Source organism: Bombus pyrosoma, linkage group LG1 (genome assembly GCF_014825855.1).
Source record: "Bombus pyrosoma isolate SC7728 linkage group LG1, ASM1482585v1, whole genome shotgun sequence".
In the NCBI taxonomy this organism is placed as follows: Eukaryota; Metazoa; Arthropoda; class Insecta; order Hymenoptera; family Apidae; genus Bombus; species Bombus pyrosoma.
Genome location: NC_057770.1, coordinates 9,356,567 through 9,384,060, shown reverse-complemented (window position 1 = coordinate 9,384,060; position 27,494 = coordinate 9,356,567). Strand labels below are relative to the sequence as shown.

At 32.2% G+C, this 27,494-nt stretch overlaps 1 protein-coding gene and 1 long non-coding RNA gene across 8 annotated transcripts in view; one reads left to right on the top strand and one right to left on the bottom strand.

The window, feature by feature from the left end:
• Positions 1 to 27,494, top strand: part of LOC122568212 (segmentation protein cap'n'collar) — a 111,266-nt gene that overhangs the window by 4,337 nt on the left and 79,435 nt on the right. The window contains exon 1 of one of the 7 annotated variants that reach the window (XM_043727711.1): positions 6,440 to 6,599. The exons of 4 other annotated variants lie outside the window; for them this stretch is intronic. In XM_043727711.1, coding sequence (XP_043583646.1) covers positions 6,543 to 6,599 — 57 coding nt within the window. In that variant the 5' untranslated portion in view covers positions 6,440 to 6,542. Of the gene's footprint in view, positions 1 to 6,439; positions 6,600 to 10,478; positions 10,798 to 27,494 lie in introns of those variants that run through there. 2 more of the 7 variants (XM_043727732.1, XM_043727722.1) reach the window with 2 other exon arrangements.
• On the bottom strand, positions 7,147 to 10,264 carry LOC122568348. The gene is made up of 3 exons (XR_006317071.1): positions 9,446 to 10,264; positions 9,216 to 9,364; positions 7,147 to 8,895 (listed from the first exon to the last, which is right to left on the bottom strand). It is a non-coding gene; the product is annotated as an uncharacterized LOC122568348 (long non-coding RNA).

Sequence of the window (27,494 nt, the reverse complement as noted above, 5' to 3'; positions counted from 1 at the left end):
TCCACATATAATCTAATATGTAGATACAAAATATTTCAAGTAATTTAAATAACTTTGTTCCGTTTAATTATATATAAAGCATGTTCAAAAGTAATAATTTAAATTTGAAGTCAGTAAAACAAAGACGAAACGTTTTATTTATATATAAATTCAATATTAGCAAGTTGAGACATTTAAATTTGTTTCACTATATGCCGTATTTAGTTTATTGATATTTATAAAAGGAAACATATAATATTAATTAATAAAACTAATTAAATAAAATACACAAGTTAACCAGGTTATTTTATGTTATTTTAGTTATATTTTAGCAATTTTTCCATCAGTTTCACATAAGTAGTATTTACCTATACTTTTCTTAGCAATACCCTTGAATATCCAGGTCACCCATATCAGTTAACTAGGTTAATTAATTGCGTTTCTATTTTTTAATCCAGTATTTAGACGTGTATCGCATGCTTTTAGAATATCTTCAAGGAATATTTTTTTTATAAAGTATACTTTGAAAATCACATTTGAAGAAAATTAAATACATATATCTCAATAAAAATAATGCTTTTAAAATTACTAAATTTTATATGAATTTAAAAATAGTACCGCGATAAACATTTTAAAATTATGAATTGGAAAATTAAGAAAAATCTGCATGCAAGATAACTAATTATTATATTGTCTAAATGTAAATATTCTAAACGATACATCATGTATATGTCCGTAAATGGATTAAGTATTCTCTGATTAGATAAATATACATATATGTGTATTGTAAATCGCTTACGTACTGCATACTGTTTGTGTATACTTCCTTCTACAGACAACCTTTGTCATTGGATCATACGATTTAATTAAGTATCAATTTATTTCATTGCATTCCAATTCTAACTGTTACATAACATGAAAAATGACAAATATTTTCTATAGAAGTAAAAATTTTAGACACAAAAAGGGCTATTAAATTCCAAGACGTATTTTGTTACTTTTACATATACTATGTATAATTTTCAATTATATATTACACGTGAAAAAGCATCTTACCGTAAGAAAAAAGAAGTACTCAATTGTGGAGATTTTAATTTTAGATATCAGTTTTTAAAATTCCTTAAAAATTATAAATAACAAATATAAATAGTACGTTGATTAGTATAAAAATCAAAATAATATTTTTGTAATATACATATATAAAAAACTCTTCTCATTTCTTTTATCAGTTGGTCACTAACTCAATGAACTTGAAGATTTGTAGAATGTCACAGATTTAGATACCGATGCCCTACGCTTCTCCTTTACAAAGACTCTTTTCGTTCTTCTGGAAACTTAACATTTTCATTAGTACAATAATTGAATATTTTGATCGCGGTAATTTAACTTTCTTTGGTCGGTAAATTTGGTTTTTAATCATGAATTATAAATATTGTGGTTATAAGCACATGTGACTTGTCGGTGATCGCAGACCTCTTTTTATCGCGTGGCACTGCATCATCAAAATTTCCTGCGAATTCTCGTACAACGGCCTCGATTGCAAAAATAATTGTGTGGAAATACACGAATATAAACGCGTTTCTGGTCGGTTTCGTGAAAAAAAGAGGCGAAAATGCCAGATGCGACCTCGATTCGTTGAAAATTGACGAAAAAGCTTTTCGAAACGCGCTTTTTTCTTTTTTGGAATCTAGTAGATATTGTTGCTTGAAATAACAGCGTATAAATATATTCTATGATTTATTGAGTGTTTATTATCAATAAAAGAAAAAATTAAGAATTTATTGATAACAAAATAAAAATTCTATCGAAACTTAATTCCTGGAATATAACTTTTCTTTTACTTGTTTGCTATGGACATATTTTTATCTATATACTAATATTAAATAATATCATAATATTATCCACATTAATGAAACATATATTTATTTTATTGAAGAATAGCGTCACACACATTATACCGATAAATTGATCAGCCGTCTGGTACAATCTGGTAGAATCAAAGCGTATTATTTAACGGGTTTAATTATCATCTATTATCAAAGGACACACATGTATTGCCTTTTTGCGCAGTAAGAAACAATGCTCGTTTATACAAACATTGCATTGTGCCAATTGCCTAAATTTCTCTGGCAATTGGTTGATAATATTTTATGAAGAGAATGAGCATATTGTATTTCTTCTTTTACGCAATTATTATTACTTATAAACGCGAAAAACAAAAGTAACATACAACATACAAAAGATACTATATCGTAATTGCATAACAATAATCAACATTTTACTTAAAACGAACAACTACTTAATTTAAGAAATTATAATAAAATTAATTATTATCATAAATATATATAAGAATATTATTAATAGGTTCAAGCAAAATATGAATATTATTTGATAATAAAAGGGGCCAATTGTTATTAGTCCAATGTTCGTTGAACAAAGGATTTTATAAAACACTCTTTATCTTGTATGCTACCATTACTCATAATTTCTTTCTTCCTCTGTCATGTATTTATAATTGGCATTCTGCCGCATCCACTTGCGTTTTCTCTATTGCGCTGTATCCCAAGTTGTACATGCGCGCCTTTGCTTTACTATATGTGGAGCAAAAGAGAAATCAGATAAGTTGCAACTATATTTGTAAAATATCTCAAATAAATATGAGTTTCGCAAGCGCGTTTTAACTTTACATCACTCATCTGTATAACCTTAGCACGATCCACTGGTCATTACATATTGTTTGTTAAAATTCAAGTATCTGTTCATTGTCAACTGCCACATATTTATATTAAGAACGAGAATGATATACATACATGGTAATTTCGCCACGTTGACATTTATTGCCGCTTACATCAGTGAAAATGAATTCTATTATTCACAATGTAGCTACTTATGTTAGCTAGTAGTTAAAGGTTTAAGCGCTTTATATTCTTTGTTTGTCCCAACCTTGCAGTTTCTGTTTTTTTAATAAAAAATGAAATTTTTCAATAAATTTTAAGATTGAATAGATTCTGAATGGTAGAACTAATTATGTACATTCCCTTTAATAGAACTGCCTATATAAAAGGTATAAATATATGTAAATAATCTGTTAATTTACATTTACATTATCTTTGTATACTTATAGTAGCAATCAAATCAAATTCTTGCTTGCAAGATTAATTTCCAATTTAATGGTCTGGCCATTAAAATTCAGATTTCAATAAATTCAAATCATTTAGAAACTACAAATGTTTTCTATTTATAAATAGACAGTATTGCCTTATCGTTTAGGTCACTTACATTTGTTATTATTTTATGTTTATCTTTCATTTATTGTACTCGTGTTACGCGTAAGGAAGTACACAGGTTAGTAATATCGGCGTGTAGTTAAATTATTAAAATCTTTTAATTAATTGTGTTCGATTTATAAAAGGTTTGTTTCCTCTAGAGTAATATCTGGCAAAATATTTTATAAGGACGTACTGCAAAAATATTTCAATTACATTTTTCCCCGTACATTTTTCTTTGAGATAACATTATAATTATAACCTTCATTTTTGGCTATAATTAATTATGGCGTTAATGCTACATATACATATGTATATATAAAACAAATATTCGATATTCGTGACAATCATGGTAAAACCCTGTTAGTGTGAAAACATCGGGGGCGGAGTTGATGTCATCGAATTCGTAGCAAGTTTTCATTCCCAGAATTAACCCATTTGTGTTCAATTGATAGAATAAACAGCGAGTGAAAATGAGCGTAGGAATAAAACTGCTGTTAAACTACTACTAAATAGGTTTATTGTTTCATAATAGAAAGAAGTACAATTAATTGGCCAAATTTCCTCGACTAAGGCGTATCGTGGATTCAAATATATATTCAATTAAATTAAATAAAATTGTAGTTTACGTCAGTTTGTTTGACTTTTATTTATCTCATTGACCTGCAGACCGAATGAAACTTTAAAAATATAAGAACACGGTTGTGGAGATCAAAAATAGTTCAAAGAACGCAACAAGATATATATTATAATTAATGATGGTTTTATTGTCGGTGACGTTCTTTGATTTAATATATGCAGACGCCGCGTTCAATTTATTTTCTGTCTTATATTTAACTAAAATTTTAATTACGTCTTTGCAAAAGTCGAACAGTGTTCCATACAACATCTTCTAAGGGATGATTTCCTCAAGTATTTAAGATACTTGTTCGTTTTCTCTTTGCCGCTTTCTTGTCAAACTTGAATCACATTCTAATTGAAATCGTTGCACTCATTACAATCAAACTCTTATTTGCAAAATTTCTCTTGGCACTGCTCGTTCAATTATGGGAGAAAACTTTGACGCTCCGCCGAATCGTTTTTTCCGCTAATGATTTTCTTTTTTTTTTTCCTCAAAAAATTGCCAATTACATTCTAACATTTGTATAAGAAGTTCATAATTTTCCGCTACATCGTTTCATTATCTTCTAAACGCAAAAATCTGCTCGGTCTGTGAAAATTCTCACACCCGTATCGTTGTTTGTAATATGTCTTATAAAAGTAACGATAACGGCTTCCTCTTTTGCATAAAAATACAACTATGCATCTTTTTACATTCTTTTCCGCTCGCAATCATGTTCTGCACTAAAATTTAAGCAATATCAAGGAAATATATTTAACTAAACATAGTTAAGACTTTTTATCATGCATAACATCAGGAATCTTCGCTTGAAATATTCTTCACCCCTTATCCATAATGAATGATTAAGTATTAAATACATTACAATACATTGAATTGTTACTAAGTATTAAAATAATAACAAGTTTCCAAATACTTTGGTTTAGCTTATTTTAGTACGTAATTATATTCGGAAACATAGCGTAGTCTGCCTTCAATTTTGTACGATAGACCTCGCAATGAATGTCTAGCAGCTTATCTTCTTTACTATTTAATGGCAGTGAAACGTAGCTAGGTATATAATACCTAATTGTTTAAGCAGCAATGCGTGTGTCCTCGTTCCAACGATGAATCTTTTCCTTCACTTATTTCTGTAATAATATTTCTTTAACAGCGCATACATTCTCATATTTGTCCTGGAAGTTAGGATATTAAGCATTCTCGTAAATCTGCTTCTCGCGCATCTAATTTCTGTTTCCCTCTTCAAATTTTCGATTTTTATTATGTATTTTAATTCCTACAAGTATTGACCGTTTAGTTGTACAGTTGTTGAAGCAGAAGAAATGTTCACCGATGTCTAATTTTATATTTATATCTTTCTTTTTAATAGTCGTTCTGAATGATGTTTATTTTTGCCTTCGACAAAGACAAACATAAATTCAGCTTCGTACGTTTTTTGACGTTTTAATATCTATTTACGACAATCGCTTTCACAATATTGCGTTATATTTGAAGTAAAGATTGCCTGATATGCCTTAATATGATAGTTGATAACTCGCAGAGAATTATCTTATACGTATGTCCGCAAGTGGAAAATTGTCCCTTTTTAATGTAACCTCTTCTCTAAATGTTGTCTTGAAACTAGTTCAGTTTAAAAGAAAAATACAAATAACGACTTTTTCATAGTCTACTCAAACTTAAGGTATTTTTTAACATTAAAAAGATAATACGATTGCCTGTAAAATGGCTGACGAAAGGTAATGATTCCAATACATAATACGAACTGAAAATATGTATTAATTGAGAACCTAATCATCGTCTTCCTATATCTGCTCAAGGTTATCACGTGGTCAAATAAATGTAAGTTTCGTTTATTCTCTTTGATTTCACGCATCATCTACGTTATATAATGATTTTATTAGTGAATTGATTTAGTTATGAACAGGAAAGACATAATAAACGAAATATATGAAATTCTTATTTGCACTTGCGAAGAGCAGAATTGTACGTTTCTATAATTCTTGATTTTATTTTCCTAATATGTCGCAAGAAGTATTTGCTGTAGAAATATATCGATAAACATTGACCATAAAATTACTAATACTGAAAAATACTTTATACATTTAACTGCGATGCTCGTGTCATTTATATTTTACTCGTGGAAGGAAAACTATAAGCTGATTCATGATATGTAGATTATCTCTACGTCATATCGTTTCCATTAGATTGTTGTGATACATATCAGAATCGTAAATGCAATATAAGAAATATTTATTAAAAAATATATATATTATACACAATTGACCTTGGCCATTTATCATTACATAGAGTTGGGTAGCAGATTTTATTCACTATATTTCGTGTATAGAAAGAGTGTTTATTGACTTGTAAAGAAGATTTTAAAATACTTTATCAGGCGTAAAGATTTTTCGTTCGCGTCACAGAAATAGTAATCCATAAATTTTCATAAATCAGCATAGTAAAGATATGCAAATGATAACCCTGCTGACCCGATATGGTTGAAGAACAAAGGTATACACCTTTTCTCGCACGTATTCACCAGTTGGAATCCCAGTTGGATATCTTCTAGTGCGGCTCGCGTTGTCCCCGAGATAAGATTTAGGTTAGCCGTTGTGTATATGTGTCTTTCTACGTAAATTTACTAAATTGGAGTTACTTCCGGTTAATTGGCACGCAAGATGGGGCGAAGGAAGAAAAAGCAGCCGCGAATGATCTCTGTCTTTGTACATGATGATGTAGGTTTCAGACTTTGCTTAATCGTATATTAAATATTCTCTTGTGAAAAGTGTTGTAAGTTACAATGCTTACTATATGAGAAAAATAAAATGAAAATAAAATGTTTACATAATAATTTGTTTGAAATACTTATCTCGAAGATTACACTCGTAATTGTTGTATTATTTGATATCTATATGTACAATAAATAAGAATCAGTGAATAATTCAACATATACGAAGTATAAATAATTGCGACAATGATTAGAATAATATTATGAAATTTTAACATTATTTCATTCAACAAACTTTAACAAATAAAATATATAATTAATTTATAATAGATAAAACTATTTTATACGATATACATTATATATATATATATATATATATATATATATATATATATATATATATATTTTATAGTGGGAAATTAAAATAATAAACTAAACTAATAAATAACATATTAACAATGTACATATAACATTAGCACATAGAATTTTATTCTTATATTTAGAGTGCCTACTTAGTAAAAAAAATTTGTATTGTTTTGTTTCTGTTTCAGGTATGTACCATTAATCCAACTTCATTTGGTAATGAACATTGTTTAAACATTCTCAATATCCTACTCTTCTGTGCGATAAAACTGAGTCATTTAGAATTTGTTAAGAAAACGTTCTGTTAATTTATTGTACCAACATTTATGGTAAGTTTTTTATATATCGAATGTCGGATTACTACGATGAAATCTCTGTCGTCTATAAATACGAGGTATAAATCTCATGTACAGCATATGAGGTTAAAGAGAATCGCCTGATTTGTTATTTTCATCGTTAAATCTCCGATTAATATTTATTATTTTATGAATCAGAAAAACGAGATATGTAACATTGCAGAATAATCACGATACATTCGTGTCATCTTAATTGTAATGTGCAAACATTTAGCACTTTTCGTTACGTATTACGTTTCAGAGTTTCAAAATTAATGATAGGAAAAAATGCACGAGTGCTAACTAAAAATACAAGAAATTGTGATTATTTGCAATTCTTCAGATTGTTTGGGAAAAGTGTTTTAAAAAGATTTCAGCCAAGGTTAACAAGATCGAAACCAGTCACAACAGCCTTTGCAAAAATAACTACATTCTGTGCTTTACAACGTCCGTTCTTTCGAGTGCAATGTTCTTGTAACCTTCGCAAATTGTACCCACGCATATTTGGCCTGAAACTCGTGGTATCTTGATTCTATGCTTTTTTCTCTTTTTCCAATTATACATTCAAACAAATTATAGAAAGTAAAAAGTTCTGAAAAGTGCTTATAGAAGATTGTAATTACTCTAGCTACATTTATATATATTTTATAAATTATTATATTGATATAAATTTATATTTGACAATATAATTTATAAGCATTGCATCTCTGTTATCCTGTTTTGTCAACAGTACTTTTTCTTTATCGATAGATCGAAGTAATCGATCAGTTGATACAAGTGGTATCTTTATTACCATTTATCGGTTAAATCATTTTGTTAAATCAAAATGATTTATCTAGATTTACTATAAAAACTTATTTATCAATGACAATTTTTAGTGTTATTATTTTACATTTTGTTAATTAAACATGCTTATACTTAACTTATACATATTACACTTAACTTATTCATTTCTTTGCCACTGTCATATATGTTAGCTTCGTTCTCTTATAAAAGGATTATCAAACTTTAATCGAAAAGTTCAGTGATTTTGTTAATATTGCGATATAAAATAAAAGAGTGAACTATTTCTGATTGAGAGAAAATGTAATACATATTTTATTTGTATGCTATGCAATGTAAGTATGTATAAAAATAAGCATACAATAATATATAATATATAATATAAATGTGCATTTTTAACTAATATAAAATTCATACTTTTCTGTTATTGTAATAATTTATAGCGTGTATTATATTCGAAAACAATGAAACGTACGGATGGTACAGTAAATTACTTTACCTACTCTGATATATTAAAATATTGCATATATCTCAGATATTTATATATTTAAGAACAATGTCACATTGTTTTATACACTATATTTCAGGTGTTACCTAAATAGTAATATTTCATTGTACTTCCTCTCTAATAATAGAATTTCATACATCTAAATCGATGTAATTTAAGATATCTTAATATTATTCTTAGAACACTTGATACATAGTACGTTTAATATTATCTTTAGTCCAAAATTACTTACTGTATAATTAGATGGTACTCACTTCAGATACATAATAAGCGCACATAATTACAACGCTGATTATACCAGAAATTTGCTTAAACTAAAAAATAATAATAATTGTCATTATTAATAGATGTGCATGTGTTACTTTACACACAGGTTGGTGCAACGTATTTTCTTAAATAATACCTTTCATAAATCCAGGAAAAATTCAAAGAAATTTAAATACGATTGAATTGCACAAAAATTACGTAAAACTACATTATTGTAACTATTTTTTAATTAAACATTATTTTATCCCATATACGAAGATAGTTGCACTTTTGAGAAGAATTTAATTCCTAAATCATTTTCACAAGAATTTTCTCAAAGTAAAAAGATCTTAATACAGTAAGTTACATAACCTTATATACTGCGTACCTAGTCATCTTTTTTAAAGAGCGGCAAACACGTGCAATTATACCAGAAAATGTATGCCTTCTTCGAAAATTATAATTTTCATCTTTGGATCACAGACTTCGATACAATATCGCCTTAGAAGTCATCGGGAAACCTTGAACCTAAGACACCTGACCGCATGTTGGAAACTTAAATATGCACAATAACTTGATATGTTGGTTAATCATCCCATTAATCATAACTATACATACTGTTCTGAAAGTCTACCGCCAATTTTCTCTCACTCCGTAGTTATTTCCTCAGCCACGGCTCACTTGTGATTTGTGATGATAATTACCGACATAACGCTAGTGCGTGACGTAACTCGACGCCATTCGTACAGTAGTATACAGTAGTGTACAAATGCCTGTTTCCTCGTGCGATATGAAATATCATACAGCTGGATGTTAGTTTCGAATAGTCATAAATTTGCAAAACTTCCACCGTAAACAGATAGCTTTACAAATTTTATGTATAATCATAGAAATTTCGTGTATAAACATGCAAATGTTGCAAATTTCGCAAATTTCGTAATCAATTACGCAATTAATTTATCTTCTGCTATAGCACAAGTTTACTTTTACTGCAAACTCGCAATCGCACTTCGGATTTCTATACAGATTCATTCCTTTTTCTTCTTTCTTTTTTTTTTTTTTTTTGAGGCGCTTAAAAAGCTAGGTAGACATTGATTTCGCTTCCTGATTGAAAATATTATAATAAGTGTTGTACTTTGAACACTTTGTATACACATTTTTACATATTACATGCATTATTGTATCTTTACATGTTCCACGCGGATAAAAATCAACTAATAATAAATTCTTTAAATTTAGTCTTTAACTTTAGTCTTCGATTAAAAATAGATTCTTTAAGCTAACAGAGCTGAGTAATTACCGATTCTTTTGACCAATCATAATCTTATCACAGCGTTAGAACGTGCTTGTGAATCAATGACAGTGTTAGTTATGGTTTAATATTAGTCGTCTCATATTATAAAACTTTCTCTCGTATCAAAGTCCGGAAACAATAATCGACAGTCGACTTAAGATCAGAAACAGCATGATTTTCGCTCGCGGCGAAATTCAACCAGTTCGTGGTATGGGTAGGAGCACTCCAATGCCTATCCGGTACTGGTCGTTATCTCTTCACATGCACAGACCAATCTGTCGTAATCGTTGTCTTCATTCTGGTCGTCGTCGTCGTCGTCATTAAAGTCATTCTCCTGAGTAGTATCGTCGTCGATATCACTACTTGATCGATGCTACCAAGAATTCGAACGTTTTCAATAAATATTCGATATTGTTTTTGGAGTGTTTTTCGGGCGACACTATTAGCATTGCTGGTTGATTTCTCAGTAAATTGAAGTGTTCGAGTGAAAACTGTGAGTTTCGACGAAACACAACCTAAAATAGCGGTGACGTTCTGCATCCAGTGAAACATAAGTGCAGTGTATAGAGCGAAAACGAAGTTTTTATCAGAGTTTTCACAGTGATACATCCTTTAAGTAAGATTTACTTTTTATTAACTGTACGGAATATTTTACTCGATGAAAATGTCTAAGGTGGTAAGTTGAAGAAAATCTAAATCTAAAAAAAGAAAAAAAAAAGGAAGAGTCTAAATTTACAATTGCATAGACTTCTCCATCAGCTTCTATAATTTTTATTACATTTTGACTACTGCATTTACATCATTTATTTTTTTAAGTAAGTTTGTAAAATAAATTTATTGTTTCAAGCAAACCATTTCGTCTTTCGATTCGTTTCGTTTCGATTTTCGAAAGTTGTCAAGTATGCTTTTTAATATCTCTAAGTTTATACATTGGAGAAAATCAGTACAAAAGGAAAATTTAACCGGTACGATTCAAAGTCCTTTTATTAGTTACGTAGGATACGGAAATATAAAAATATCATTTTTACCATAGTTACTAAATGAAGGTACTTAGGTACTACATGCCATATCATAACCTTACTTTCGGACGTTGATGCAGAAATATTAGGGAGGACAATTAACTTCGATCTTCGATAGATTTATCGCTAAGACTATTTGAATATCTGTAGCTTAATGTATAGTAGGCCCGTTCAATATCAGGAAAACAATGTACTCCAAAAGTACTGAAAAGCAAAGGTCAAATATTAGAAAAGTGAAATATTCCAGAATGTTATGGGACCCTCTAGCGGCGATTGCCGAAAGCATCTTCATTCCACATAGAGATAAACTTGAAATTATTTATTTGATGGAATACAATAAAAATTCTGTTGCTCCGTTTCATCCTCTTGAATCAACCTTCAACTTAAATTTATTGTTTTTAATTGTAATAATTTAATATTTAGTTAATTCTCTTAGGCTATAACCTCAATGGTATTGTAAATATTATTAAGGTATAAAATTGTGTTTCTTTATAGCGTCGCAAATGAATAAGTAAAACAAATAATTTACAAATATATATGTTTTAATATATTGCCTTTTTAATTTTTTTTTTTTTACTTTCTCTATATGCGAGTATTACTTCGAAATTAATTTGTTGCGTAGATTCGCTCTTCGTAGTAAAATCATTCCCCATGATTTTTCGGACATTTGCAATAGCCGAACAAAACAAAAAAATATTTTGAACAAAAAGTGACCAGTTTTCAATCGACTACAGATCGTGATATTGAAAATAAAAAAAAAAAAGATTTTACTTCCATGAGGACACCTCTACTTTTTTGTTTTGTAGAAATCTTTTTTAAGGGAAACCGTAGAAATAAACAATTACTATATCGTCTTTTCTTGTCTTTAGTACAATAAGTTTTACGACATTAAAATTATAGTATCCTTTAAACTAATCATTCTTCGACACAAGTACCTTAATACCTTTTTGTAGAGAATTAAAAGAATGCATCGAATCGTGCATAACAAAATGTATTATTCCGTTTAAAAAGAATAGAGCTTATCTTGACTTTTCATCGATTTTTATTTTTCAAATTTTTAATATCACGATCTGTAGTCAATTGAAAGCTGGTCACTTTTTGTTCGAAACATTTTTTTCTCCAGCTTTTGCAAATGCCTAAAAAATCGTGGATAGGAAGTGAGTTTCAGGCCACCCTGTATATACGTCTATGATTATTCTGTTGACACGTGCAAAACATGGTGCAATAATATATTTTCTTGGCATGAATCGTTCCTTCAGTGATTAGAATCATCGAGCTGGTGTAAATTAAACAGTTTTCTACTTTTAAAGATTCGTTTCCTGACATCGCATATCTGTAATATACTAACGATTATTTTTTTATGTAATGTATAATTATATAATTCTATTTAGCAATATTATAGAATGATTCTGTTCCCTTTTTAATTGAACTAAACGCAGAAGAAAATCGTAAATTAAGTTAAATGAAAACTTTCTACTTAAATAGTTATTAACTTGATTAATGTTGATTAATATAATTAAAGTAATTATTAAGTAGTTACCCGTCGAAGAAACGGGTTTTCATTTATTTTAAACAAACCTGAGCCTCTAGAATACATCTTATTCGTAAACTCTTCAAATTACTGAATTTTGAAATAATCTATTTTGATTTTGTATTACATTTATATTGATCTATCATTATTAAAAATCTATTTTTTCAAGATACATAACGTACTTCAAACTATAGTGTCGTGGTCGTCTAGTGGTCAGAACTTCAATATAGAAGATTAACTACAATTTTGGTAAACATAAATTTGCATAACTAGTTAAACACGTTTTCGTGTCCAATTTTAATAGATTTCGCATTAAAAGAGGATTCATAGATTATATACTTACATTATATGCTTACGTTAATCATAGTAACTTCAGGTAATAGAAGGAAATTATAAATATTGCTTACAAAAGTTTATTAATTTCTCCAGTAGAACAGATGAGCTTTTCAATAATTTCATGTCAGTTCACTATTTTTTAATATTTTATAATAATTTATTTTTCATGAAGTTATCTTATTACAAGTTTTACAAGATCCTATTATAAATTCAGTAATAAAATTACATTTATTTTACATTCGAAGGAATACAATGTTATTTGATCTAGTTTTTGTATACGAAAATGATTACTTTATACTTCAAAGATATTCAACTTCTTCAAAGATGTTTTTCAGATTTTCAAAGATTTATGACTATTATAAAATGACTATCAAACAATAATATGTCTCTTCGTGTATTTACTTTCTATTAAAAGTTTCTTTTCTGAAAGAAATCAGAAACTCTGTACTACTTTGTGTCACTGGAGCATTTCTCATTACATCAATTTTATTGCAACATTACATCAAGCAACATTACATAACAGATAGTATTTGCTGTATCTGTAGGTTCAGAATAATATCACGAACTATTAGCTCGACTAGATTTATCGCTATTAGTTTAGCAAACTAGATTCAGTAAAATTGTGCTTATGTAGTTAAGATTCAATCAGATAAAGTACAGATAAAATGAAGAATTTATGGCTCTTTCATATATTACGTAATAAAGTTTCAATTTGAGGAAATTATCAGAGAAGCGTTTGTTTAATAATTGAAATATTCATAATAGATTGGTAAGATACGCGATATCAATATGTTACTTAAAATACTCATTTTTATTGGGTATGAGCCATATCTCTTGCATCAGAATTTTTAAACCGATACTGAAGTACACATGTACCTATAGCTAGAGTAAACAATATTTAATATTTCAAGAAATTTAATACTATGGCCTTATCAGTGTGTTCGAATACTGTAACAGTTTTCATTGTAACATATCTAGATAGGTTTCTCCTCTAATGAATTTATAGTTTAAGTATAGTTTTCAACAAGATATAATAAATATAAAGCAGAGATTTAAGAGACAACATTACGTTATCGACGTTATCAAAGAAAAATTTTCTTGTAAAGTTTCTTTCATTTTTCAATTCTGAAATCCGACGAATACTTACTATTTAAGGAAAATATAATTCACGCACATGATACGATTTTAATTCATTCAGCACGAAAGTTCCTACGTGCGCTTGGAGAATTTTAACGAGCGTAGAAAAATAAATAAGATTGATTGAATTCCACTTGTTCAGTATTACGATCTGCTGGTACACGCGTTTTATGTAAAATTTATCCACAGACGAGCAGTCCTCTCGTCCAATACGATTTATCTTAGCGGAATAGATTCGACAAGTTACCGGTTGATGAAACTTCGTATAAATTATTTGAGTTGTTATCCAACGTTAATATGGCTCCAATAGGTGGCGATGGAAGCACATAGGATATTGCAGATTCCTATATCGAATCTCAATGCGAAAATATATTGAAATACGTGTATTTTTTACACCTATACATATGTGTACCTTTTCATAGGACATTTTTATTACGTAAAATGTTGAATTTATGAAGTAATATTGTTGGGAAAATTAATTGACTAAAATAACATTGCTTGGAGCTACCTGTATATCCACGAATCACGACATTATAGCAACCTAAATCAAAACTAAACAAGCAATCAGGATCGTTCCTCGGTTATGTCGGCTTCAGTTTGACAAATTATAGTAGCTTCGAGATAACAGGTAAGATAAACACCTTGATGTAGTAAAGGTGGTCTCGCATCAGGTTGTTGTCAATGTGTCAGGACTTGTTCTTTGGAACGATTCAGAACTGTACCTTGGCATAGCACATACATTATCTATGTTCGTTCAAACTGCATCTTATTTTTAATATTCTTATTTTCTCAGCTGATTTCATAATCGCTCTTTGAAAATATAAAACGAAGCATTAGAATTGTATTATTAGATTTTAACACACGAAAATTATATCAAGTTGGTTATTATTGATTTGTAATGAAGAAAATTTCTGTTACACGTGAAATTAAAATTCTGCTAAAATTTAAAAGCTTAAGAGTTACATTGAAATATTTCACTTCAATTCGTAATAAAAGAAAGTTTTTCTTCTATGCGGAATTAAATTTCTATTCTATGCATAATAAAGTTCCTGCCGACTGTGATTGTGTATAGCATTATAGAGTTTCGTTGATAATTTAAAAAACCATAATTCCGGTGTTATCATTATATTACACATTCACAGGTTAATTAATTTAACCGCAAGTGTCTACTTGCGTGTCAGATGAGCCGAGAATTGATGTTTCTTCAAAGACTGCCGCTAGAGGTTTCAAATGTACAACTTATTGTGAAAAATGATGGTTATGACAGACCACCTTTGACGTTTACGTAGAATTTTTGTAAGATTACCATAAACACGTTTGCCACCCTCTATCACGAACAAAGTAGGTAGAATAGTTTTGCGTCCCTTCTCGAGGAGAAATGTTGCGGCAATGACTAATGATACTGAAATACTTTGGAAGGAGAGGACCACGAGAAAACATAGAAGAGAAAGTCAGGAACGTACCACGTCACTTTAACCGCAATTTCATTTGACTTATTATAGCTTTAAAAAGAAAATTAATTTTTGTTAGTGAAGTCCTTTTCTTTTCGTCACAAGGCTATTATACGAAGTAGCTGATACGTAGGATTATTTGGATCAAGCAAGCTCCAATGTCTTACAGTCTCTCGAACTTCGTACGAGATAATCCAATTCGTATATTACGAAACGCTATGAGCTTTTAAGCTATGAATAAGAAAATGTCGCGTACTTTATACTCAACAATAAAAAATATCCAAAAAACGAGAAAATAATTCAAATAATGGCAGGGTTGGAGAAATAAAACAAAAAAAAAAAAAGAAATAAAAATGAGATTGAACAAACGTTTCAAGTTCAAGCTAAGCAATTTTATAAATCATCTTTTCGACAGTTTTGCGTCAATGATAAACTAGGGGACGAATTCTCGTTCATTAACAAGAAAAAATCCATGATTGGCCAGTAATTACGATGATGGGAACAAAGACAGTTGTATAATAAGTCTGGGTATGTCGGCGTAGCATAATGCAGGCGTTATATCGGAGATATTATCGGTACTTACATCGGTGTCTCTTTCCGTCAATCGGCTGTCCATCCAATTCCTTGAAGCTGCCGACCTATCGAACTCTGGGGTGGATTCGCGATTCTTGCCTTAACCTTCCTGCCGTCAGCCATATCCGGCTCGTTAACATTTTTTTAATCGACACCGTGAGTCCGAATACTCGGCAACGTGTTCACCGTTGCCACGATACTCGGTTGATTCGTGCCGGATGCGTTTACACTCCTTTATAGCCTATAAATTCAAAGGGATGCCGTCTTCTTCATTTGTCAACCGCCTCTTCGGCCCTCCTTGCTACGCCTTCTAACTATTCTACGATAAGAAAGGACCATCATCCCACTACGGCCAGTCACGTCGATCTTGCTTTCTCTGCTTCTTTCTTATTCCCTTCGTCCCACTCTCCCTCCTTTCACCGTCTCATATTTTTTATACGGATATCATCACGGAATTTATAACTTTTCTTATTATCTATTGGCATAATACGCAGTACGCATGTAATACGAAGTACGAGAATTATAGAGGAAGAACGTGATATAAGTCACATTTCTTTCTTTAAATGTTCCATTTCTATACAGCGTACGTATTATCGGGGTTTTCAATCGCCAGCGTTACATTAAGTACACTCGTCTCTTCCAAGTATCGAAATATTTCATCTTATTCGTTTATATACCTCGATCCATACATATAACGAAAGATATTTACGTTTTCGTTATTTTTATTCACCTGCGCCAGCAATTTAACGTAAAATAGGTTGACGAATTTCAAGCGAAGTTGGAAATAATGCGCGATAAAAGTATCGAAGTAAAAAAGTATGTGTGTACGTATAGATATAAGACATCTGTAAATGTCAATTGGCCAATAAAGCAACACTTCTGCCGCTATAACCAATTAGCTGAAAGAGAAGAAGCAAGGAAAACCAGAAACAGAACGTGGGATCGTAGAATGGCAGCGATATTGTGTCATAAGAAACGTGTCGTGTAAACGTCTAAACGGTAACAGTAACGGCAAGATAATGATCGTACATAAAAATATGATCATTAATATACCAAGGTACTTGCATACTTCATTAAATATGTACATTATCCGATAAATAATTGGCACGTTGCTTCATACTATTTTTTATATATATTTTTTTTTTATAGTTGTATATAGCCTTATTGTGTAATATTTTAAATATTATTTCTCAGGAACAATTCCAAAGCTGCAAATACGATATTCTTACGTAACCATGTATCATTATTGCTTTATGGTACGATCGTAAGGCAATCAATTCCAGGAGACGCGGCGGCTAAAGTTCGAGAAGTGTCTCGCTATTCCTCGGGGATCGATTCTGTCGCGTCTAATTCTTTCTTTCGGATGTTTAACAACAGAAAAATACATTCAAAATTTAACGGTCAACTTCCGATGGATCAAGCGATTCCGTTCCCGGGGCGTACAAAATGTCTCTGGAAATATTTTGACGTCGAGCAAGATCCCCGTGTGATCGATGCCAGTTCCCCAGAGATTACATCGTGAATTGCAGTTTCTTAGCGGCGGACGCGCACTGCATGGACTGCAGTTCTCCGTTTGATTCTCACAGAAGCGCGGCTCACGACGAATCAAAGCGACCCGCTAACATCTGTTCGTTTCTACAGTTTCTTGGATATTCCCGCGACTTTCCACGATCAACCGCGTCGATGGTCGTTCCGCGTAATCACAATTGCCGTGGATCGTGTTATATGGATAATTCCAAGTATATTTGCAGAAGAAAACAAAGTAAATGCGAAACGTTTACGATTCGCAACAGAGTTATTTACGAGTATATAAACTAATTGGAAATAGATTAGGATTACCTAGGAATTATTTACAACGGCGGTGCTGCCACGGAACAATTTATTTCATAAACTTTTGCGCGAATTTTAGATCATTCTTACCTATCTTTGTCTTCGTCTAAGAAAATTACAGGATACTTACAGTTAGGAGACTGTCTAGACTTTAACATCTTAAAGATTCAATTTTGAAGTTCGCAACGAATAACCAAACTTGTTGTATATTGCGAGCCACAGGATAATTTTTTGATGTAATAATGTCAAAACGAGAAGATACCATGTAGTTCTAGCTCAGTAAGAAAAATATCAATAGCGAGAAAATAATCCTGTGGCGAGATAATATTAAAACAAAATTCGCATCGGGTGAAGTAATAGCTTCCAGCAGTTAAATATTTACTCGAGCGACTTTGACTAATCTGAAGCTAAACCAAAAAGCTGAACTTTTACGTAGGCAACCAAAGTCTTACAAAAATGTTTAAATAAAAAAGTTTAGCGCCTTCGTGCTTAAAACTTTATTACGTGAAATTCATGAAAATCAAAGAAGGCAGATTTTCGGGGAAGTTTTATGATATTTTAACTGTGAAATAAAGAATTCTCGAAAGAAGTATAGAAAAAGGGTGGCATCGCTCAGGGAGTTGCTCACACTGGGATTAAGTTCGCCATGGAAATTCATCATCAGTGCGATGGGGATGTTGTCTACTGTAGAATATTTAAAATCAGTACAGAGTATCTTCAATATATTGTCATGATACGTGAATCGTAGGGCAGACATCGAGTCAGTAGAAATAATTAACGCCTTCGAAAGTCTCGTACGAAGAGGACACGAGGTGATTAGTTCGGCTAGTCTGACAGTCCAGAATCTTATTTGCACTAATGGCGGCCATAACCGAGTGAAGGCGTCCGTCGTGAAATCGCTGGACGCAAGACCGGTTTTCTTCCCCGCGTAATTACAAGCTTCGAACCGATCGCGCGCTATCTCAGAAAAAATCGCCGCTCGATCTGCGGATCTTGTCGATTTAATCAAAAACGACATTTTTACGGGTTTTCGCGGAAGCATCGTACGCCGGGACACGTTAATTATTAATAATCGCCGAGGAACGGCGAAACCGACGTCAAAAAAGTAATCTCGTGTATAGAAAAGCGAAAGAATCAAGCTTCCTAACATCGTGTAGAAAAACAACATACCTACCTGTTCGATTATGTATGACTGCGAGATTGATCGTAAAGGAAAAGAATTTCTCTGATGATTAACTTAGCCGGGAAGAAGTTGACTTGTTTCGAATTTAAAATAAAATTTGCCTCGTCTATTTGCGATATAAAATATTATACAGGTACACTGCATATAGTACGCATGTGCGTGTAATACTTATCGCGCAACAAATTAGATCGTTTATGAATGTTACTGTTATATCTCGTAACGATAAATAAATATATAAATCTGTAGGAAATGTGTTTAATGTAAAATATCTACAGCTAAGATTATCGTATAAAATTATCGAGCAAAAGATTCTACGTCGTCTATGCTATCACGTATATTAAAATGAATTTTGAGACGTTCGATTAACGTTCATCTTGAAGCTACGAAAGAGAATCAAATATTAGGTGCTTGAAATAACAAAAGACAGCATAGTGTAGAATGTAAAAAATGATTTGTTCTAAACTTCATTTAATAAATATATGCCATACGAAATCACGTAAAATGGAAAACAAAATTTCTCAACTTTGCCTTACCTTGCTTTCCATCTTGATCCAATAAGTCAGCCGCTTCAAAGCGATCGACCGATGCCAAAGAAATCTATCCGCGTAGTAATTAAATCGAAATGGACGTATAGATAAAATTATAATGCGTTCTATGCCTTAAGTACAGATATTAGTGAGACAAGTCTGAGGCGTACGTTGAAAAGCACGTGCGATAATAGAAGATAACGCTATACGTTAATAATTATAATAAGATTTATAGTTTCCTCTTTAACGTCGAGCCGCGCACATACTCTTTTTTTCTTCTTCTTCTTCTTCTTCTTCTTCTTCTTCTTTTAAAATTATCGCCCAGCGTTTCTTGTTTCATCTACGATCAACAGTACACGCACGTCTTCGACGTATATACGAATAAAAAGCGGAGAATACATAATACGTGGGCTTGGCGGTACACCTCGGATACATCGCGGCGCGGGGGTTGAAAAAAGAAAAGGAGAAAGAGAAAGAGAGAGATAGAGATAGGTACGCCCCTGTTGGGGTGAACGTTCGTGACGGCATCGTCGGCGTTCCCTTTGTACACACGCACCGCCCCTCACTGCTTTTGCCTCTCACCGATATATCCCACAACATAAGTACGCGTTCGCCCTCTCCTGCACGCTCTCCCCCTCTCTATTTCCCTCTCTCCCTCTCTGCCTCTTTCAGCAGTTCGACTTGCGTGGATACATTATACGAATTACATTGATGATACGTCGATGGGACACGAGATAGGGGCTGGTTTGGCTCCAACCCGCGTCGATAACCAAACTATTTTTCTTCGGTCAGCCGAGACGGCTGATCTTCCTACCGACATCCTCTCTTTCCTTGATCGATCTTTCTTTCCTGTCTTGTTTCTTCTTTTCCTTTTTTTTTTTTGTTTCGTTCGTTCTTCTTTTTTTTGCTTTCTTCTTTTTTATCGCAAAACGATTCATTGACAAAACGGGTAGATTCGTTGAGAAGTGTAATTTTCTAGAGATAGCGGCGTTTAAGGATCGTTTATCGTGATTGATAGGAGGAACGGTGTTTCAGCGTGTTGAAATATTAATTGCCGTGCGTGAATGTTCGTAATTCCATTAATTTACGGGACTCGAGTTATCTCAACGTTTATGGAACAGGAATTTTTCCTGGGAAACATATATCCAAAATAGGGTATAAGCGAACTATCTTTCAGCCTTCTTGGAGCACCGTTTTCTTTTTTATTTTGAATTATATAACGCGAATAGCTCGGGAAATTAAACGAACTGTTCGGCGCTTTGCTTTAGAAGATAAATAGGTTATGTTCTGTAACTTACTCCTTACCCTAACGTGTTTCAACTTATTCTTCAACTTAATGTAAACATGCGCGTAAGTTTTATACAACTTGCTTGATTTTTATTCCTACGCAACTTCATCATTCTATTGATTTGATTTGTACATTCTAATTGTAAATGTTTATCATTCATAGTCCTGTATATATATATATTTCTGTCCTATATACTTTAACGTATCTTTTATATATTTTTTTCTCTCTCTCTCTTTTATCGTTCGTTTATCCGAGAAAGAATAAATTGTTGGAACTATTTTTCAAAAATATTCGATGCAAAAGTGTATTCAAAAAATCTGAAAAATGTGTTCCGTAGAGTGGAGGTATGTTCTGGTAGTGATCGGTGCTCTGTGGCAAGACAGGCGTCCCCCAGGATACGCTTCCTCTCTCCCTCCTTGCGTCCCAGATCCTGCAGGATCATTAATCAAATTCCCCTTTTAGCCGCGCCTCCCTCTTCCCCCTCCTTTATCCCCTCTTCGTAGTACGACGGTTCGGCCGCCATTACTGTACGGCTGCGTGCACGACGCATTAATTAAAACCAGGAAATTAATGCTTTATGCTTTTGAATCTCTCTCTTTCTCTTTCTTTCCTCCTTTCTTTCTTTCTCCCTTTGTAGAAGACGTAACCCAACCTTTAGAAAGTTGCTCAATTTCTTTAATCAACCTTATAGGAATTCAACTTTTGAATCGCCTAACGGGACACTTTTCAAGAAAACGTCCTATTAATGTATAGTGATTGATTAGATTTCTCGGGTATTCTTTGATACGGGAACGTCTACGCATTTGATTGTATTTCGATATTGTAACTCCTGTATTTGCTTGAACAGTTATGTGGTACCTACTTACATTTTTTTCGTACAGATCGATAAAGTTCGTGTGAAATACGATTATGATAACGTTTTATCAGTTAGCCAAGAATGTTTACGAGGATTTTTATATTAAAAATTGAGCGACCGAGTGTGAATCAGCGAATGAGGAATTTTCTTAAAATGTTTGCGAAAATTCTTGACACATGGTAATGCAGAATTATTTTCGCGACACGTAATTTTTCGTTATTATTAATGAAGCATTTCCGTGAGCGCGATTTAGGTATCTTCGAGTGATTTATCATTAGAACAATTTTTCCGACCTATTTGCACGCAATACCTGGGTACTGCTTTCATCGCGTTGTTTTCAAGTGTAACACATAGATGTAACGTGATAATTAAATGAAAACAAATTAAAACACATACGCAAATCATATCAAGTTCGATCACTGCTGCGACTCCTTAATTTTTAGATTTCGCTTTTTAATTTCAACCAAAGAAAGGGCTTTTTTTTTTAATAAGGAGAAAATCAACGTTTAAAAAAATTATCATCGTACAATGTAAGGGAGAAATCGTATCAGTAACAATTCTTTTACGTCTATTCTTTAATTTGCGAAATTTTTCTAAGTAAAAGTAACTTTACCAAGAACCGGATGAATTTCTTTGGTTGTGCGATACCTCGACCTATTCGATGGATTTGTAGAAACTTAGATAAAAATTACTTTCCGCGACATCTACCATCTGATCAAACAAATGAATCGGAACCGGTAAGAAAATGGTCCTTTACAAGTCCTTTTCCGAAAGGAGCAAGAAGATGAGTAGGCGTGACCCATGGGACCCATTAGCGGTCAGTGCCTATCTTGGTCTACCGCAAAATGTTCAAAGGCACTTGTAACTACGCGAATACTAAGTAATTTATGAATAGCAAGTAGGATTTGCGGAACATCATTCGCCACGGTTCCTACCTTCTTTTATTTATAGCGAAGTCATTACTTTACAAGCAGTGCAGAAAGATCCTTCCCTAGGATTTTTCATTTAGTTACACTTCCCACTTCATGCATCGTTAATCCAACGTAACTTTATGATCGTAAATCATTATGATAACTTTCGTTGCATTAGATCGTATTCGTATATCAAGCATTGCAACATTGTTCTACGTTGTAGCTTTCAAAACTGAGAAAATTGAATTTCAAAGCATCGAATCATTTATAATACTTGCGATACATTTCTGTCTTCTACGTTAGAAATGAACGAAATTTCATTTTTCACTATTGCAACCTTTCTTAACGATAATAATAATTTAATATTCTTAATAGTAACAGCTTGGATGATTATCTTTGTAATGAATATTAATAATTCAAATAATCGTTGATAGTAGAACCTTCCAGGGATGACGATCTCCATTTTCAAACGCTTCTGAACGTTCTCTTTTTTTAACGGACACAACAAGAAGCTACGTCGGTAGATAGTTTTTATTTCTGATATAGGAGGATCTAAGCTGTCGGTACGTTCTCGGCTAGATACGAAAGGGTGGCGTGAAAATCGAGGATAATGCCTGGTCAACCTAACGGTAGAACCACCATTAGGCCTATTTATCGTTCAAAGCCAGGTACATCCTGACAGGTTCACCGACTAAGAAGTACGCTGTTCTGTTGAGAATTCGATGCACAACAGCCGTCGAAAGAGAGGCAAAACTGGCGTTATGCCATAACGAGATTACCGATAAATTTGTAAAGATTACTTATTGCCGGCAAGCCACTTTTCCAACTCGCTAGTCACCATTTGGTGTAATTAATCTTTGACTTGTATTACATTTATCTTCGAACGTTTTTGCTTTTAGTTTTTCATTCTCGCATTTCGATGATCGCACGTTTCATGATAGATCAAGTATTTAGTCATATCGATATGGCTAACTATTATCGTGAACTGTAAATCGTACAAAACTGTGCAAAATTACAATTAAATTAATCCATGAATTATGATTACAAAGTAATTCAATTAGTGCATCGTATTCAATTACATTGTAATTCGTAATTCATATCTTTCATTCGATTAAATTACTATACGATTCGTAATTGTGCGATTAGAAAGTACAATCGAGTAATCTAATTTTAGGACGTTAAACGTAAAATTGCGTTACGCGTGAACGGGAAGTGGAAGATACGCCGCGTAGACGTTAAAAAGATAAAAATAAATGGAAGATAAATTGTATAAACATTTATCTCGCTTCTTCGGAGTTCCGAGCTGTCACACAGTTGCATTGTATTCCAATTATACCCACGATTACGGTAATTAGCGATTGAATTCATTGAAAAGTTTGAATTATGTAATTCAAATACAACGTAATTTAATTACGATGCAATTCGAGTACGGTGTAATTTAATTAGCATAACCGTGAGCTCATAGTACCTGTTTCTCGAAGGCCTCTTGATTCATCTTTCACAGTGACAAACCATTTCGAAATTATGTTTGTTATTTTAGTTGAGAGATAGATATTGTGCCCGTGTCAATGCTAGATATACCGAAATTTTTAACAATATTTTGTTTAATATAATACGCTATATAAACTCAATTAAAACCAAAATAAACGATTTACTGTCACTTATTAAGTTCAGCCTGTTCGTTATTAGATGTGAAAAAAGTAATTAATAGCTTAATATTCCTAGCAAATAAGCTGTGGTACTGTTTTTTTCTTCTTTGTGTACATTGTGTGTCATTAATGATCTATCAGCGAGATGTCTGATACCGTACTGTGTAAATAGAGAAATGATTACAATAGCAATCTGTAATGGAATTCGTATCACTAATTACTATCAACCAAGACCATGATTGATTTGAAAATAACATTTCTCTCGAAAAATAAGACTCCAGTGCTTTGTCGTCTGGGTTTGTAAGACATGCCTCGGCCATTAGTATGAATAAATAAATAATATAAGGCAGTGTAGGTTAATTGGGAAAAAAGATAAGCATATGATAAGAATACTGTAGAATTCCGTTTATTTACGCACATCGAGAGACAAAAACAGATTGTATACCTAATTGAAGTTCATAAATAGAAATTCACTGATTCACTTCATTGTTTTATGATTTTTTATTCGTGTAATTGGATGTTCACGTTCAGACAGGTAAGTGGATTTAATCTTCAAGAATTTATTTAATCAGACAGTGTCGAAAATTTCGTTCAAATAAATGGAATTCCAGTCTACGTTTATTAAATAAACACTCAACTAACGTCTAATAAACTAACACCTTATGGAAATAATTTCAATGTTAAAGTAAGCATTTTGGTCGCAGTAAGAGATGTTAGAGAACAAAGGAATAGGAAAAGCGAAGCTTAATTAATTAATAAGAAATTAGGAAGAATTTAAATATAAGAAATTCGAGGACAAATTGGTCAGGTCAGAAGGTCAGGTTACATGAAAATATGGAATCACAATGTCATGTTTTTATCAAGAAGAGGATCAAAGTTTTCATAGAATATCCATGTCAATCGTTGTTCGTATACATATATACGTTTTATAATTCTATATTTTTCTAGACTTCAGGATAATAGAATTAATCGTTAGTTGTTAATTCTGTATACCGAGAAAATATTTCAAATAAATATCAATTAATGATAAGAATACCTATACTCGTATCTCTTATCAACCAGAATGTTCGACGAATCTTTACTTATCAAACTACGTATATCTTTATATTTAATGCAGTTTCTTCATTTTTATATACATAATTTTATACGCATTTCTTGTACGTTTTGGTTCCCAGAAAAGTAGATTGAAACATCAGTTTGCAAACGAAAGTGCCTAATTGTTCCTTCCTCAAATAACGCGTCATAATTTCTAGAATATTACTGACAGTTAAAATTAATATTTCATGATATATAAATCATTATCATTTCTGAAGTGTCATATAAAAGTGCTAAAAACAGATACAAATATTTCGATGCTTTTCTGACGAAATATTCCTTTGAGTTTCACGGTGTCGTTGGGAATGTTGAGTACAGTACAAATACCAAAGAATCGTATCAAGAACACGATTTAACCGATCGTGTAATCGATCAAACTTTGCAGAAAAGTCCACTTGAACGCAACTGATCTGTTGCTATACAGTATACCGACGATAAACCGTCGTTTCCCCGAAGAAGCGTTTGATTATTCGAGAAGATTGGCTGTACTCGTTGTCATCGGCGACAATGGAGAGTAATTACATTATCACGGTGTTGTATGATCGACATTCGATGCAGTAAGTTATAAAACGTATAGTCATCGGCTCGTGTCCCGCAGAAGCGAAGTCTTTTCCTTTAGGAAGACAGATCGATTCAAGACTGGTGAAGATCGTTGCACCTGTTATTCAGGGACGAAGAAACAATCAACCGCGAAACTATTTTCCAAGATAACTAATCAAGATGGGACACGTGATCTCGATACGAAGATCGTTGTTCTATTCCATACTTTTCAAAATGTCAAACATACGATTCGCAACACAGCCCCATGGTCGAAAAAATTGACGATATTACGCGGATCACAGGACTCTCAGGATCTATTTACTTGATATTATTAATCAAATCTTGGAACTTGTATTATCGTAATATGTTACATTGTACGTATTATAAAAATTATCGATACATCTATAAATTCCTTCGTATGATAATAACAAGATTGATAATGAAATGAGCGAAGTATTAAAAGCGAACGTGACAAATTACAGCCAAGGTAATCGTCTTATTTAACTTGTAACCGCAGATTGTAAAACTGTGAAAAGTATTTGTAGAATAGAAATTCGTAGCCTGTAATTTCTCAGTTGTCTCGATTCAGTGATATCGTTATTTGATCGGTGAATTATTATGCAAGAGGTAACCTCTCAGTTATGTAATTATTACCAGTACATACGCAGACAAGCAGGAACGATATGCAGAGCGCAATTGTAAATGAAATCGTTGACAAGTTACGCTTATTCATGCAACACTTAAGATTTAGGAAGAGTTATTTGGATATTGATATTCACAATTAAACGATGAAATTTGCGCCATAGTAAGTTTCTTCTATCTCCTGTCCAATAAACAAAAATTAATTTGTAGTTGCTGAAAATCAGGACTTTTCAAAGAAACAATAGGAAACAGTTTCGAATTGATATCGGTACGTCTTGGAAGGAGCTCCAAGTCTTTATCTCCATAAAAGTGTCTCGACACATGTTCCAACACTTATAACGTGTAAATTTCACTCCTAACCGATTTTACCTCCTCGTTATATCGTTTCCGCCAATCTTGTTTGTTCGGAATCTCGAAACGACTAAACTTTATCTCTTCTCTAATTCCACGACCACGCTATCTCTTCTGCACCTTTCCGTTTTTTTTTTCTTTTTTTTTTCTTATTTGTTTTCACTTTTCACATTGGCTGTGTAGGAAAATGTTGCCACTTTCAAATGCAAAATTGCATTGGACGATTATTATTCTTGACAAAAATGCGTGTACCGGACTAATTCTTGACTAAACATTCGAACCTTCCAATGTAATTTTGTTATTCTTGATTTTCGTCTTACTTCATTTCTATCATTTAGGCTCACGGTGTGTATCGTCGTGTACTATTTATCATTACATATCTACAGTTAGAAACGTATAGCGCGGGAGATACGAATTTTCTTCAGCTTCGGAACTTGCATGTTCTTTACGCGCA